The sequence below is a fragment of the Crassostrea angulata genome, chromosome 7 (assembly GCF_025612915.1).
Source record: "Crassostrea angulata isolate pt1a10 chromosome 7, ASM2561291v2, whole genome shotgun sequence".
Lineage (NCBI taxonomy): Eukaryota > Metazoa > Mollusca > Bivalvia > Ostreida > Ostreidae > Magallana > Magallana angulata.
This window is the reverse complement of record NC_069117.1, coordinates 8,336,830-8,353,803: the sequence shown is the minus strand read 5'-3', so window position 1 is coordinate 8,353,803 and position 16,974 is coordinate 8,336,830. Positions and strand designations below refer to the sequence as shown.

Genomic DNA, 16,974 nt, shown 5'->3' with positions numbered 1-16,974 from the left:
AGTTCTTACATCTTATATGATTCATCTGTATGATGCGACCAGTCATACAGTCATACTATACACAACAGACAGTCAAAGTTTTCATGATAATCTGTGTATAGAGAGTAGCATGAAATAAAAGTGTATGATTTATGACCAGAGTGAAAAAGAAAAAAAAATCTGCACCTTAATATCCATCTGCTTTTAACATTTAACCCATTTGAAAACAATGATTTTTTAAAATTAAAAATATTATTAAGGGGAGTTCTGGTTACAACATATACGATAGTGTTATTCTCAAAAGGATGATGGGGGGAACTCTCGTCATGAAAAAATTCAAAGAGCAAGGTACTGGAACGGTCAGATGGGCAAATGGAGACACCATTAAACAAAAACTTACTTTTTATTAAGTACAGTATCTGGATATTCCAAATTCATATATATTTGCCAACTTTTATCTATATCAAATATAAAAATATATAAACAATATTTTACCTTGAATCCCAGGAATGAAGTGAAGCTTCCTCTGTAGCATCCTGACGTTTCGGGGGTGCTTTCTTGGTAGGAGACACTGGCTCTTTCTTCTCTCCCAGATGCCATTCAATGTCCTGTTTGGTAGAATTCTGAATGTCTTCCAATTTACGGGAAATATTGTCCATTTTCTTCAGAAAATCTGCATCAGCAATGTCTTTGAAGCCAAGTCTTCTAACTGCAGTGGCCTTGATATCCTCCAAGCCACACTCGAACATGATGTATCCGATACCTCGATCATGACCTCGGTAAGATTCCCTACTTTCCTGACGTTTGAGCTTAGGAGTTTTCTTCTCCTCTTCGATGCTGCCTTGTTTGAAAAGTTTGGGAAGAGTTCCCCCTCTACCATCACTATCTCGACTTGACTGTCTGCTGAACGATGCATTCCTGCCCACACGAGTTTTTGGGGACTGTAACATGGACTCGCGCCGAGCACTACTGTGTCTCCTCATCTTCATGAGCCCAGAGAAGGGGAACTCATCAAACTTAAACAGAACCTTCGACCTGTGTTCAGGGATAGCTGTCAAATGAATATCATCATCCAGGTAGTTGCTGTTTTTCAACAGTCTCTGTAACTGTAGATGGATTCTGGCTATATTCAACGTTCCTACATCCTCCTCCCGACACACTTCTATCAGCTGTTTGTCTGTCTGTCTCTCTGCAAAACTGACTTCAGTGTTTGTTCGGCCGGCCCGTTTCTTTGGGGACATCTGTGGGTTATTGACCTGGGAGACATCAGTGAAAGTTTTACACGAGTGACTGTTGGAGAGTAGCTGACATTCCACATTGTCGATGCATAGAGCCAGCAGTGATACACACGTCAGGTCATGCAGGTTATCCAGGGCAGAGAAAGAGATCACCTCCTCTACTATACCAGCTTGTAGAACACAAATGTTGATCTACATTATAAAAAAAAAAAAACCCACAGAAATACAGATTAATCATAAATAATATCCATATACTAACATGTGTATGAACCATGAAAACAGAAACTGCACATCTAAAGAACCATTTTCGGGCATCTACTTTAGGGTTATAGATCGATGACTTACAGTAACTTGTACATGTATATTGTTACCAAATGAACAAAAATCAAGATCTTAAACATTTGTTAATGACTGATACTGATGCACATGCTTTCTTGGGTGACTCAACAAACCTTAGATACGGTGAGTAGGGCCTGAATACTGGAGGTCTTCATCTCCCCCTCCTGATTGCGACTGTCCGTACTGAACTGTCTCTCTGGGACCTGCTTCTCTGTGTCCTCCTCTCCAGATGTCTTGCCCTTCTTCAGGCGGTTCTGACGCTTCAGGCGCTCCAGACACTGGCTGTGTAGGCCATCAACAATAGAGGAGGGGTGCAGCAACATCAGAGTGGGAGTCACAGCCTCAGCATATCTATCCACCATTAAAGTAAGTTATAATTCAGTCTCGAGACTTACTGGCATAAGACCAATTCTTGCGAAGTACTTTCACTTTCCACGATTTAATTTTGCTTGCTTTATTGTAACTGTTCATTGAAATGGCAAGAAGTAGTACTTGCCAAGACTTGGTCCCATGGTAGTTAGATTTTGTTATAAACCAGAAAGATGTTTTAATGTTACCTTTGAAAAGATTCCAGAAATAGGGGAGTGAGTGTGATATCCATTGATCCATGAAGTTTGACTACCCCTGTTGTGATGGAAGCATTTTCCAAAAGTGTTTCTTCCACTGTATCCCCTAAAAAGATCAACTTTATCAATACATTAAAATTAATTAAAACAAATGAATACTAATTTCTACATATGTGTAAAATTTTACCTTGTGAATTTTTTCCATCTACAGCAGTCCCCTGATCATGAACATTAGAGACAAGTTTTTCTTTGGCAGTCATAAGTCCAGGAGAAAACCCCTGCCTCAATCTTTTAAAATGTGGTAAACATGCTGGACTGTGAATATACTGAAGAGAATGACAGGCCGAGGACAAGGAGTAAGCTGATTGGTCATGCTTCATCTCACCAGATCCTTGGATTGGCTGAGAAGAGGACCAATCCTTGCACTCGTATTGAGTCAGGTGACCAGAGTAGCAGCTCATGAGTATTGGAGACTGTGTGATTGGTTTGTTCACTTGTCCATGTAAATCAACCATGGATATATTCTCCATGAATTCTGGGGAGTCCATTTCATCCAAATCATCACTTGAATCACTCTGATCTGTGGCAGCTGACTCAAAAGATGAAGAGGATCCTGTGGTTGATTCACTGTCTTGTCTCTCTGTCACTGGCCTCCTGACTGTTCCTGGTACAACTGTCTCATTGAACATATCAGTTTCTGTCGATCTCAGGGTCTGATCTTGACTTCCGGTGGATAACATGCTGTCATCAATGCTCCCACCAGACACAGCGGTAGTGTTCTCTAGATTGTCTTCCTCAGCTGAATAGTATCTCTCACTTTCCAATGACACAACAGAAAAAGTCTTTTCCTGTCTCAGACTCTTACTTGATAATGGCAAAGAAACATTAGATTTCGAAGTTCTTGCTAAATGGACATCTCCCAAGTCCATAGATACTTTCCGCCTGCCTTCCAAAAGAGGAGAGCTAGAGATACTGGGCATTTGTTTGGCAAGGCCCTCTTCCATGCTGCTAAGTCTGGATACTAAACTGCGTGTTTCCGACACGGGACTAGTGAGTGAGTCTTGTGGCAGGGACTCTGATCCTGGACTCACAGTCTTGTCCGAGAAATCTGCTCTCACTGAACTGGAGTCCACATGATCCTTGGTTTCAGTGAGTGAAGCATCCTGTTCAGCTTTGCTTACAGTAAGTGTGGAGCTGTTGTGGCTCAATGAGCGGTCCTCTATCACAGTAATGTTGGTTCCGGGAGACTCAGGAGTCAATACATCACTCATATAGCCCCTTGTGAAGGAGAAGTTCTTTGCTGGGGAGAGTTCCCCATTATTTGGTAAAACATCAAACACAAGCTTGTCTGTGACTAACAAGCTCTGTCCAAACCCTGGGTCCTGTCCCTGAGGGGACACCTGTAGAACTGCTTTAGAGGTAGCTTCCTTTGTTTTTCGATGACTGAAAAATCCAACTCCATTCCTATTTCTTCCAAAAAATGCACATCCTCCATGACAACCACATTTTCCAACAACAGTTGGCTGAGTTTTCAGTTCATTCACTGACCAAAGAAACCACAACCGTTTTGTTTTTTTGTCATGAATTCTTAAAAATCTGTCCTGCAGAACATGAAAATCTGGATTTGGCAGAGCCATAGCAGCTTCAGCATCAAGAGGTCCGAATATCAAGCTTCCGGATTCCAGCCATATTTCTGGGTGAGTGTTTTGGTATTTGAGGACAGATGATGCGATGAACTGTCGCAGTGAGATGTTCTCAACCCGCCCGGTGATTCCTGCCCTGGTGTTGGTTCCATGAAGGTTACAGGTTGACATTTTCACTGTACTGACCTACACAGAATTATTAAATGTCAGTCAATGTTTCTTCAAATTAAAATAATTGATGTGACCAACAAATCTGATACACTTTACATCAATCTCAAAATTTTTTTAAAAAATACATGTCATGTTTTAATCTATTAAAATCAAAATAACTGTACACAAATATTGGGGCCAACTTATGAAATCATTTTTATTAAAAAATAAGAACATTTGTGTTTAAGAGTGTTGTTCATCGTTTCTTTCTGGTTGAGGTAGTTATATGGCTACTCTCACCTGTACATCTAATTTTTAATTTAAAAAAAAACCAATTACTTTGAAGATAGCACCGAAACTGTTTTGTTATCTTTTTGGTTGAGGTGGTAAGATGACTCCCCATACCTGTACATTGAGGGCAGTGCCACTCTCCACCAGAGAGAAGTTGACAGAGTCAAGTGATAGTCGGACCATCTCGTACTTGATCTCTTCTGAAGTGGGGCATGGAAAGTTGTACTGGGTCAGCATGCGACAGTGGGGCTGGGGCAGCATGTGCTGACACTGTTTATGGGGCTGGGGCCTCTCCATGCTGTTTTCTGGGTCCTCCACCAACATGATAAATGTCTGGATAAACTCTACCAGATTCTGAAGCTGTTCAGAAATATAATATAAATAAGAAACTTATCTTTGCATATTTGCATGTAAATGTCAGTAAATATCAAAAGAAAACAGCTAGTACATATATGATGTCCACAAGAAACTGGTATAAATACTTTTGATTACCTGGGCTGAGGTCAGTTTGCCAGTGAAGTCCCCTATGATGGCCTCCACCAACCAACCATATTCCAACGTCTCACTGTCCAATGGCAGGCCTTCGTGTGAGAACATAGCATGACCTCTGACCTGTAACCCTGACAACCCAAGATGACCCTCGTTGAGCTGTTTTGAGCCATTCTCCCTCTGAAAATAAAAGGTCAATCAACTACAAAATGTACATATTAAACTGAATTTAAAGTTAAAAAATAATATTTATCGGTACATAAAAAGGACTATATATGGTTTGAGGCTAAAATGGCCCCCTAAAATGAACATTGTAATTTTACTGCAATTCTTTGTTTTATTTGTACAAATATACATTTGAAGTTTTTTCATAATTTTCATTTTGATTTTAGTGCCCACAATTTAAAAATATGATATCATAAAGTATACCTTTTCCCGCCATTTTCTCATTTTAAGCATAAAACGGCTTGTTTTGAGGCAGTTTTTCTTTAAGGAAACATTGAGCGACTACTTGAACAAACAAAATATTTTCACCAAAGATGTATCTTTCCAATACTTATAAGTGACAAAAAGTTCGTTCTTGTTCAAAGAGTCGCTCTATATTTCCCATTCGAAAAAAGATCAGAAAAATGTCAATTTTTGGTTGATTTTGATTAAATTATAAAAATAGCGTCACTTCTGACGTCATATACTGCCAGTGAGTGCATATAAATCAAATAAATAGGTGAAAAACATATTTCATGTCAACTCTTTTATAAAATAACACAACAAATTAATGTACCTGAATCATTTTAAAAATAACGAATTTTGGGGGCCAAATTTGACTAATATCATATATAGTTCTTTAATAAAGTTTTATTTACAAGCAAATGCATTCTAAGAAATAATGTATATCATACAAATGTAAAAGCAAATTTGAAATCTTCCTTCTTTGTTGTTAACGTAAATAGTTTTAGAATACTGCCAGGCAGATGAATACGGTAGATGCACAATGGAATGACACTTACTGACACTGTGTCTTTGGCTATAAGGATGACTGGAGACAGAAGTAGCTGAAGCTTGGTCTCTTTGTACGCTTTGTCCATCTCAAAGCACAGTCTATCCAGCATGATACTTGGGCATGGCAAGTCATCCATGTTACAGTTCTACAGTATATCAATTATGTATTCTTCATGAAGGTAACTAAATATACATTTCATTGAAAAATATCCATATAAACTTCATGTGTACACAATTGTCTGACATGCATGTTTGAAGAAAATGTACATGTACATGTATGTAGATTGAAAGTAAAAGTAGATGTATAGATCATTATCTACCTTCACTAGATGGCCATGAATTTCATGTATAGCTACAGACACAGTGACAGCAAATGGACGATAATATCTCTCATCAAATGGCTTTGGCTGTGAATACTTCTCCTCAGACAGGGGACCTAGATTACCCTGTCCACTCTTCCTAGGGGTCTGGTTTGCATCTTCAAAATCTGTAAACTTCTGATCTTCTCCTAAGTAGTTTTCCTGAAAAAGAATTAATTTGTCAAAATTTCTGATGTTTTCTTAACAGTTTACCATTTACTTCAATTCCTATATCTGTATTTTGTATACAATAAAGACCATTAATATTAATATCCTGGTTGTTTACTTGTATGTTAATAGATACTGTATGGAAACCAAAAGAAGAGCAATGTTACCTTGACATGGAGGAAGTTTCTCAGCAATGACCCATAAACACAAAGCATGGAGGGAGCCACCTCTAATTCCACAGCGATCAAGTCAGAATCCATCTCTCCTGGGTCAAAGTTGTCTGGAGGCTGGAGGTGGAGGTACTTGGAGGGTCGGAGGGGGGCGGTGAGGGACTCTTCATCCGCCGGGGCCTGCTGGAGGAGGACAGGCATTGGGTGGTAATTGTAGCCAATGCTGATGGCCACATTGGAAGTGGTCCAACAGTCAACCCAGCCGTCACTGTCAAAAATCAAAAGAGAAACTTTGGTCTGTGCTCTGAATTTATCATAATAATTCTGATAAACATTGCCTTTAAAAATCTTCCAATAACTACCAGAAATGTATACTGGCATCAAGAAATAAAATATTAGAGTTCAGCTGAAATCAAGAATTTCAGATCAGAGCACCAAATCAACTGTTGAGAACTGCATTGCAGCAAAACTTTCTACATAACATAAACATAAACATAAACCTATGTCTTGTATAAATTCAGACCTCCTTTGAGTCATCCTTCTCCACTGCTTTTTCTCTGAACCGAACGGTTCCTCCATGATTTGCCCATTTCGATCCATCAGCTTCACGTTCTTTGACAAAGCCTCCAGAACATGGCGGCTTGTGTTGTTAACAGGAAGATACAGGCGACAAAATGCATTCTCTCCCTAATCAAAAGCAATTACTATTAATAGTTTTTAGAACATTCAAAGAGGACAATTCTGCAAACATTACATTTGGCTGTGTATTCTTTTTAATGTTTCTGGCTTAAAGCCACTTCTGCTATTAACTTAAGAACATCACATTATGCTATTCATATATGTGCAAGAATAGGCACACTCAGAATACGTTAATTCAAATCCAACCTAACTCGTTGAAAAAATCATTTCTGCCAAATATTGTACACGCTATACATGTATATAATAACTTAACAGTATATTACACACTGCTGATGGGACTTTATCACTGACCTTGAAGACAAGTCCAACGTGAACTGTATCTGGTAAAAAGTCGGTGTAGGGTAAAACTAGGGACATGTCCAGAAGATCTCCACAGAAAGCTATCTGTGCTGTAAGTAGAAATAATCAATCAATGCTCACATAGCAAGAAATTTACATGGAAAGGCTAGTCAATGTAAATTAAGATTTTGAAAGAAAAATTATCTCAGAAACATTTTTACATGCTCATGTAAAGTGTCTATCATTATGCATGACCGATAAATGGCTACCATTTTCTGGCTGATGAGAGGAGGTGTCAATCCAGTTGTACTCATTGGTCACCAGAATCAGCTCAAACTCCTTGATCTGAAAGTTAATGGTCCAGGTGTACGGCACGAAGTGATAAAGGTCCGGGACTGTCTTCACCGACCAATCATTGATCAGGTCTGTTAAAAAAAAATCACAAGGTGTTAAAATTCAATTATAAACTTTTTTAAGATTAACTATAAGGCATATAAAAGAATAATTTTGAGTTTGGATTTAAAAACAGTTATTTGTACAATGTATTTGCAACATCTAAAATACATGTACATGTGAAGTTTGACTTTAAATACTTGAATTAAAATAAACTTAACTTAGAATGTTGAATATTTTATCATCAAAAATTGTTTGCTTCAAATTCTAAAAGAATCTTCTGTACAATTGACTATAAAGATGTAGTTCTCTTTACCTGAGAAAAAATGTTTGTGATCGAATATCAGACAAAAGGCCGTTTTGCAGGCAATAAAATCGCACGTCCAGTCCTGATGGCTGTTCCAGGAGAGGGGGTAGGACGCCTTCACTGTAAACTGTCAGGTATAAATACTTTGTTATTAAGTGAATGTTAGCTATACAATCTATACATAAAATTTGTGAGCGAGGTTTGTGAAACAATATCAAACTTTAGACCTTCACTATATAATTCAGTTAATTTTTTGTTATATGGACAAATTCAATAAGATCTTTTAACAGCAATATGAATGAAAATCAATATAAATACATTCATATCAACAGTGTCACAGTAAACTGACATTTTGTAATCATTCACTAAGACAGTGGTAGTTTATGTATACACATCTTGGAGCTCTACAACATAAAACACATTGTACTTTGTATATGTGAGATGAAAAATTGTATATCATATTTTTTTTATAAATATTTTATATCTAAGTCAGGGCTCTACATTAAGTTTTTTTCCTACTTGTCCATTCGGACAAGTGACCAAGATATTTACTTGTCCGAACTTCAACTTCACTTGTCCAAAAAATTTTCAATATTAAAGATCAAATATTGTCAACTTGAAAACTACAGTTCTGTATTACTAAAATAAAGTCATTTGATTATTCTTGCCATAATTAATAACCTGATCGACTTCTTAAATGGAAACTGAAAGTGCCTTTTCTAAATGTATTGGTTCCATACAACATTAAACATGATTTGTCAGCTGTAGCTTTGTCATGGCAAATTACAAGACATTTTAAATTTAGCATCAGGTTTTAAAATACATGTAACTCTTAAATTGATTTCTCATCTGTTTTTTTAAACTAAACATATGGAAAGTCATCATAGTCTATCAATGATGAATGAAACCTTATATAAATTACATTTCTTTCCATAATCCTTTAAGTTTATCTTTGCTACCTGTTCTTCCTTTAATTCTTTTTCATAACGTGTGTTTGGTACTGTGTAAGAACTAAGATACACACCTTTACAGTTCAATATTGAAAGTTGTTTGTAATTAGTGAACTTTAATCTCGATCAAGAGTAACTCAATTGCATTTCAATTTCAAGTCGGGATCGAAATTCAAATTAACTAATCGATAAACTTATAACGGGACTACGGATAAACTTATCACAAAACTTTCTTTACTTTTTAAAATGTTGGAGACTTCTTTACATAAAAATGCACTTGTCCAGTCGGACAAGTGGCAAGCAATATTTACTTGTCCGTATATTTTTAAAACTGGTAACGGACAAGCGGACAAGCGTTAATGTCGAGCCCTGTAAGTTTAAAATTCAAATAAAAAAAAAGAGGTTCCACTGGGGATTGAACCCTGGCCGCTGGATGTGATGACCACTGTCTTATCCAGTATGCTACGGACGCTTATGTAACAAGATGTGTTTTTTTTATTACATCATAATACTGTTAGTTAATCTATAGGAAAGTGGTTTGAACATTTTGAACACATATGTGAATTAGTATTATATTGATAATGTTAATGCAAGGTACTTTTCATATAGTGTACTGATATTAATAGTTTTTCTTGAAAGTAATTTTATAAAGAAATTGATTTTGTTAGATTTTCAATTATCATAGAGATTATAAATTTCGGACAATAGCCATTTTGTTTGTGACCATTGCTGAGGACAGTTGGGAGTTGAAAACATTTTTACATTGCCTACCAGTGCATGTAATTGTACAGTTGTATACAGTTCCTTTCACCCTTATTTAGGGAGCGTCACCATAATATCAACAATAGTTAATAAACGAAGTACATACATATACCATACTCGTTTGTTACATATAGTATGTTAATACCTCAAAAGTTTCACACTCGACCAGTGAGCGGTACTGTAGACTAGTGGTGGCATCCACCAGTAGCAACTGACCATGGACCGTACTGGTGAAACCATCGGGGCTGGTGATCCAGGGCACCGTGACCTCTACATACGACCCCTGACTTGTGCTCATGTGAATGGCCTGGGTCTCCTGCAATCATAAATTGATAATCAGATATACATGTATTAGTATATACAAGTAGTACACAGGTTCACTGTGCACATAAATTGTGATGTAAGTCAGTAATTATTGTTCCAGTAGTTTTCTTAATGTAAACTCAGAATTGTCGATATGCATTAGTTTATATCATTTCCAAATGCTATAAAAATTTAAGACTGTCACAATACACAGTACATATAATAAATATAATGTAAATAGGATGTACAATGAAAAAGTTCCATTTTTCTTAACAGTAGTATGATATTGAAATCTTTTTTTTTAAGAATGAAAGAAAATGTAACAGTACTCCAATCTTACAGAATCTTTTGTAAACAGGATGTCAATGGTTGAGGTCTGCATGAGGTTCATCATGAATTCAAACTTCTTGTAGTTCCTGTACTCCCCCGGTTTGGCCTCCTCTGTGGGGACCATGTCCTGGTAGTCGGCGGGGTAGAAAAACTTCCACAGCAACTCTCTGTAATGGAACAAAAACATAGCTCGAAACAAAAGACTGAAACCACAGCACTCCCTGTAAAGGAACAAAGAGGAAAAGTACATAAATCCTCCAAAGAATTAAAGACCAAAATTTTGAAACCATAGCAACTCCCTGCAAAAAAAACATTATGAAGAAAATTTAAATTTCAACTAACCATATGTAAAGAATCAAATGCAAAGAAATTGACAGCTCTATGCCTTTGCCATATTGCTCAGAGTATGAACCAGACACAAACAGATTATCAGAAAAACGGGACATCCAGAGGAACAGGTGGGTCTACATCACGATTAAGCCCTCCAAAAGACAGACATATTAAAAGGAACAATTCATAATAAACAGCATTTCAAAGAATGTACCTCTGTTTATCAACCCAAGGGCCATAGTTGATGTCTGTGTTTTTGCCACACTTTACGTCCATTCCCAGACAGGGGTACGTCCTGCGGACCACGGTTTCTCCATCAGCCAGCTCCACACTCTCTGGTTCATATGGAACGATTCCTGGGGGGAAATAATTGCAAAGGGTCATTCAACAATTACTACTTATACAGCTAATTAATGCAAAAAGACAAAGAAGGAAACAACTTGATTGACTACTTGTAGCAACAATACCTGGTTCATCCATATAAAAATGAATGTCAATCTTTCTGGTTTGTAGAACTATGAATCCTTCTCCCATGTATCTTGGTGCTCTGAATTCAAAGCATGCAGTGAAAAAGTTTCAAAAATAAATGTTAATTAAAAAATGCAATCTTATGACACACACTAAACTCATTCACATGTATTGTACACGTATAAGTGAAACATCTGAAATTATCTTATGATTTTTTAAAATTCATTATCAATAAATTCCTGCATGATTGTATAAAGTACATAGGGGACATAACTCACTCATCTAAAGGGCCGGTGTACTTGTTGCTCTGAACAAACATGAGCTTGAAGTTCTCTGCTTTCCCCGTGGCATCGTGCATGAACTGGTCAAATGGAGTGGAAGCTGGCTTGGTGGTGTAGGTAAAGTGACCATCCTCAAAACTGAAGATCAGGGAATGTGGAACTAGGTGGTTTCCAAAAATGATTCTTCCCTACAATAATTGTGTGAATATCTTTAATATTCATTATATTCCATCCCAGTTTTCAATTTGTTGAATAATTAGCCATCTTGTTTCTTACAGTATGTACACACAATATTCAAAATATATCAATGAACATACTGCATAATTATAGAAAATAATATCACATATGTCTTTAATAAATTAGTAATACATGGTTCTTATCATTTGAAAACTATTCACAAATCTTTATGACCACAACAAACATAAATATAATTTGCAAAGATAGCTTATAACAATTAACATAACTTTTCGCTATATCACAACAGTATACATTTACTTAATAAAACAAGAAACATTAATACTTTAAAAGCTTAAAATATCATCTTCATGAACAAAATATGCCTAAATGAATTAATAATATTTCATATTGAAGAGATGTCTTTCTACTATGTTTTTATGTAAATAATTGCAAATGATTCTAAAATTTGATTTGGACTGATTTGAAAGCAGTGGGGGACTTACTGATGACATTTCCACTTTGATGACTGGAAAGAGATCCCTCCAGTTTATATTGGACACATTTGTAGCACTGGAGTCAAAGAGAAATGCGTATTTTAAGTTCATTAACCCAAATAAGTTACACTATAAAATTAATTTTAAATAGAGTGCATCCAATTTCAGCTAATTAAATCATCTCCTGTGCACTTTTTGACTATATACAATGTAAGGAGAAAATTGCCACAGATATAAAGATCATACAGGAACTGTGGCAATACTGCATGTTTTTCATTACTTGAAAACTTAATTGTGAAAGGCTTAATATTATTTGCCATTTGATACCTCAATTTAAAATATCAAATGTTTACATCTACTGAATATTAATTTCCAAAATAAAACGATTGTTATTCACGATCCATTTAAAAATCTGGTTAGATCAAGTATTTTAAATTTGCTCATGTATTAATAAATGAATTCCTTAACTACATTTTAACAACTCATACAGATAGGATTGAAATATTTCAAATATTAACATATAACAATATTTTGATGTATTTGACCAGTACTCATTATTGATTTAGGAGAATTTAAAGAGTGTTGATTTTGTATTGTTTTCCAGCAAATTCTTCAATCTATATATCTGCATGAACCAGAAAAAAAAAGCAATTAATATTTATTACTAGGATTTCATTCTGAGATTAAATCATTGGTGATGACTGACATAAGAAGCAATGATCTGCTAACTGACATAAATGCTAAGTTAAACTATAGGGCAGTGTAGAGCGGACCTAAAGAATATCATATTAGAGCAGTAAGCTGTAATCAAGGTGACATTACTTTTTTATATACTTATTCACATAAGAACTCACAGATATTCGATGTTATTTTAATATATACATCAATCTTTGCAAGTATTCAAACATAAAATTCATAAATATTTCCTTGTCAAATAGAATGTCTTCCTTTCAAAATTGTTCATGTTTACAAAGGCATGTGGGGAAATTAGAAAGATATCGACAACCCCTGTGAAATCAATCTATTTACCTGCTTTTAGTGTTAGAGTTTGCTTCCACAGGGTCAGTCAAATTTGCACTGCTGCCAAACAATTTATCTAGTCGGTCGTATGTGCCCACTTTATTGTAGACATGTATTTGAAATCCATCTAAAAACATCTGAACCCTTGTTTCCATGTGTGACAAGTCTAAAAATACAATTGATCAATGATTAGAATTAGTTTGAAAACAAAAACTTATGATTAACTGTTGTGATTAACAGTTGTAAAATGTTACTGGTATTAAAAAGATTACACTTACCTAAATAACAGACATGATATTGCAATTTTATAAATTCTGAATTGAAAACAAAGATCATGCAGATTTTGGTAGTAAACTTTAACCATTTATTTTATTGACTGAAGTAAGTTACTTCACTTATGGAAAGAATACTGTAGATTCCTAAATAAATGCGAGGAATTAATATGTGCATTGTAAGAAGAACACTTTGTGGATTTTAAAATCCAGATATAAATCTAGATATAAACTAAACATAACTATTATAAAACTTTAGCATTTGCTATTTTATATTCTCACACTTTGATGCAAAATGGTTGAATTGCAGAATTTATAAGTACTCAGGTAAAATAAGAAATCTACAGTACTTTGCCAAGAAAGAAAATGATGCATGTTAAAAATTTATCAATTTGCCTTTCCTTCGTGTTATAACTTTAAGAAATTATACAACTTATGAAAAATATTGATATTCTAATACATATAATTGCACTTGCTGCTAAATACTTCAACACAACAAAATCTTTTTATTGATAGTTTGCAAAATCATTCAAAATATAGTCATATGGAAAACTTAATATAAACAACATACCTTCAGTAAGATCTTTCGGAATGTATTTCTGCCACCATTTGAATATAATCCACCCATACTGTATTCTCACTGAGAAATCCTCTGTTATGTAATGGAAATCTCGTATCATGATTTTTCCAGACAAAACAGAAAAGGAAAATGATCCTAAAATAGAAAATATTTTTCTGCATTAAATCATAGTGATGTAAAATTTATATAAACTAAAGGAGCTTGGCAACCCTTTACATTATACAAATAATTATGATACTTGTGATATATGTGTGAAGTCCTTTTGGAAACATTAGAGAGGTTGAGATTTAAAACATGTATGGGTACGCGAGCATGTGTTAAAACTACACGTACACGCTTTTGTAATTTATCAGTTGAGATTTCTTAACTTGTACGATATAAACGAGTACGTAAATCGACACAGTTTTGTGACATGAATTTATTTTGAAAATTCCAAACAAATGGTAAATTTCTGATCAATTTTCATGCAAATAAAGTTTAAAATCTATATAATGTATCACAAGAATACAGTCACTCATCAATAAGATTTTATTTGTTGTAAAAAGCTACACGTTTGTACTTACATGTAGACGACACAAGTTTAGAGAACGTGTAGAAACCATATTGTCACAAAAACTGATGACGTAATGCGCGAAGAATTTAGGTGATTCCCCTAGTTCAAGTACTCGTACCCATACACGTTTGAAATCTCAACCTCTCTATTGTTTTAGCCATAAATGCAGAAAATATGTAGCAAGATAACAAATATTACATGTACTTACCAAAACTGATGTGTCCATATTTGACAAACTTGTTGAGAATCCAGGTAATTACCAACCCAAATACCCGTGAGTTGTAAAGAGTGATGTAAATAACCCAGGCCTGGGCCAGGAAAATCGACAAAAAGAACACGTAGATGGAGGATGAAGGCAGGTTGTCCTGGATGTCCCGTATAAAGGAGTCATCGTTGTTCGTTTTATTTTTATTGACCAGCGTTTCCTGGAGATTAAGCTCATCAGACTCCATGTTGACCGAACTCAGCTTTTTCGTTTATTTCTATTGTACTTTTACTTTAAGCAGTTTTTAAACGTTTGTAACATGTCCCCTGCCATAACTCACTATCAGTGACCTGTCACTCTAAACAGCTAAAGACCTTTCTGTTACGCAGTACTGTATTTGAATATGCTTCCCGTGTAGCAATGTTGCTACAGGGATAAATAAGGATGCAAGACACAGAGCATGGCAATTTTCTTAGACTCTGCTCCTTAAAAAGTTTGTAAGTTTAAGCATTTCTTTCTTATTGAGCTACATATTGAATTTTTCACTCACTTGGAGATCAGGAAGAATCGATCATTCAAAACCGGATATTACAGGTGTGAAAAACTAGTTGAAAAGAAACCAATCGATACAGCTATGGATGTCCCGGGAAAAGTCAGTCATAGGTTCAGATTTCAGTGGCGTCGTTGTTATTCTGTAAAGAAAAATGATAACTACAATTCAGTTGAATGTCTAACAATACGTAGCCTTTTTTATCTTCTCACATCGGTACATTAATTTGCGGGTCTTCTCACGGTTTTGCCTCTTACGGCCCTTCCCCCAACCCACATTATATATATTCTCCCTCACTCCGTTCGTCCGAATATAAAATAATTAGGGTCTTCCGTTGTTCCTCTTGTTATTCTTCGGTTTCTTTCTATTATTATTATTATTAGGGTCTTCCGTTTCCAACGGAAGACCCTATTGTTTTTCTTCGGATTCTTTTTAGGGTCTTCCGTTTCCAACGGAAGACCCTCTTGTTATTCTATGGATTCTTTTTAGGGTCTTCCGTTTTCAACGGAAGACCCTCTTGTTATTCTTCGGTTTCTTTTTATTATTAAGGTCTTCCGTTTCCAACGGAAGACCTTATTGTTTTTCTTCGGTTTCTTCTTCCCTATTATTATTATTTTTGTTTTTTTTTCTTTCAAATTTTGTGCACGCAAGTTCTAGGAAATGGCTTGGCCGATTTTTATGAAACTTTCAGATCTAATAGATAATGATCTAAACCTTATTGGAAATTTTTTATTTTGATGACGTCATTTCCGTTTCAGAGATATTGACGTTTTAGCGATTTTTAAAGGGTCAGCTTGTCCGTCGAACTCCTCCTAAACAATAAAAGATATCAAATTCAAATTTTCAGGAATTGTAGACAAATGATTGTAGCTTTGTCTAAAGTGAGCCATTTGTGTCTGGCGCAAAAGGCGCTGAAGCTCGCCTGAACCCGAAAATTGAGATGCAAAAAATGTAGTGATTTTTCTTAGTTTTCTTTAAATATCTCTTATCTCGAAAATATTTCGGTATGACATGTAGAGCAATTAAAATTTATTTTTACAAGAGCTTTCATTCGACATCAAGAAAAAGGGGCTGCCCCCTCAAATTAGGGGCCAAAAGGGCTCTGAAGTCTTTCTTCCATAGCACTTCACTGAGAAATATTTTGTTATATGTTAAAGAAGCAAAAATGTTCATCTAACAGTTATTTATCTATTCATTATAAAAATAGTTTCATGCGTTACGTAATTAGGGGTTTTTAGGGGCCAGAAGTCCAAAATTTCGATCACTTATATCACAAAAAGGACAAATATTTTGAAAAGCAATATAGAATAAAAGATGCTTAGAATGATGTTCTAAACAATATTCAACCATTAAAATTTCGTTTTGTGGCCCCAATAAGGAGAAAAGGGGTCGGCCCCTAAAACGTTCTTTCCCAGATAGCTCAAGAACGGTAACAAATTTCTAGACACTTGTTGAACAAAATATGTTGAATATTAAAAGACCTTTCATTTGACACCAAGAAAAAGGGGCTGGCCCCTAAAATTAGGGGCCAAAAGGGCTTTTAAGTCTTTTTCCAATAGCACTTTACTAAGAAGTAATTTGTAATATGTTTAAGAAGCAAACATGTTCATCTTACAGTTATTTAACTATT

General features: G+C 35.4%; 1 protein-coding gene across 4 annotated transcripts in view; it reads right to left on the bottom strand.

Moving 5' to 3' along the window:
* Nucleotides 1-15,373, bottom strand: part of LOC128192955 (transmembrane protein KIAA1109-like) — a 43,381-nt gene extending 28,008 nt beyond the window's left edge. For all 4 annotated transcript variants that reach the window (XM_052866078.1, XM_052866080.1, XM_052866079.1 and 1 more), the window contains exons 1-22: nt 14,798-15,373; nt 14,028-14,171; nt 13,194-13,350; nt 12,174-12,240; nt 11,491-11,681; nt 11,212-11,291; nt 10,959-11,100; nt 10,425-10,581; nt 9,927-10,097; nt 8,079-8,196; nt 7,639-7,794; nt 7,382-7,479; nt 6,915-7,078; nt 6,389-6,659; nt 6,015-6,215; nt 5,703-5,840; nt 4,699-4,875; nt 4,321-4,566; nt 2,310-3,951; nt 2,114-2,228; nt 1,670-1,907; nt 475-1,409 (exon numbers count right to left, since the gene is read on the bottom strand). In XM_052866078.1, coding sequence (XP_052722038.1) covers nt 475-1,409; nt 1,670-1,907; nt 2,114-2,228; nt 2,310-3,951; nt 4,321-4,566; nt 4,699-4,875; nt 5,703-5,840; nt 6,015-6,215; nt 6,389-6,659; nt 6,915-7,078; nt 7,382-7,479; nt 7,639-7,794; nt 8,079-8,196; nt 9,927-10,097; nt 10,425-10,581; nt 10,959-11,100; nt 11,212-11,291; nt 11,491-11,681; nt 12,174-12,240; nt 13,194-13,350; nt 14,028-14,171; nt 14,798-15,041 — 5,852 coding nt within the window. In that variant the 5' untranslated portion in view covers nt 15,042-15,373. The remainder of the gene's footprint in view (nt 1-474; nt 1,410-1,669; nt 1,908-2,113; nt 2,229-2,309; nt 3,952-4,320; nt 4,567-4,698; nt 4,876-5,702; nt 5,841-6,014; nt 6,216-6,388; nt 6,660-6,914; nt 7,079-7,381; nt 7,480-7,638; nt 7,795-8,078; nt 8,197-9,926; nt 10,098-10,424; nt 10,582-10,958; nt 11,101-11,211; nt 11,292-11,490; nt 11,682-12,173; nt 12,241-13,193; nt 13,351-14,027; nt 14,172-14,797) is intronic.
* Between the last annotated feature and the right edge of the window lie 1,601 nt (nt 15,374-16,974).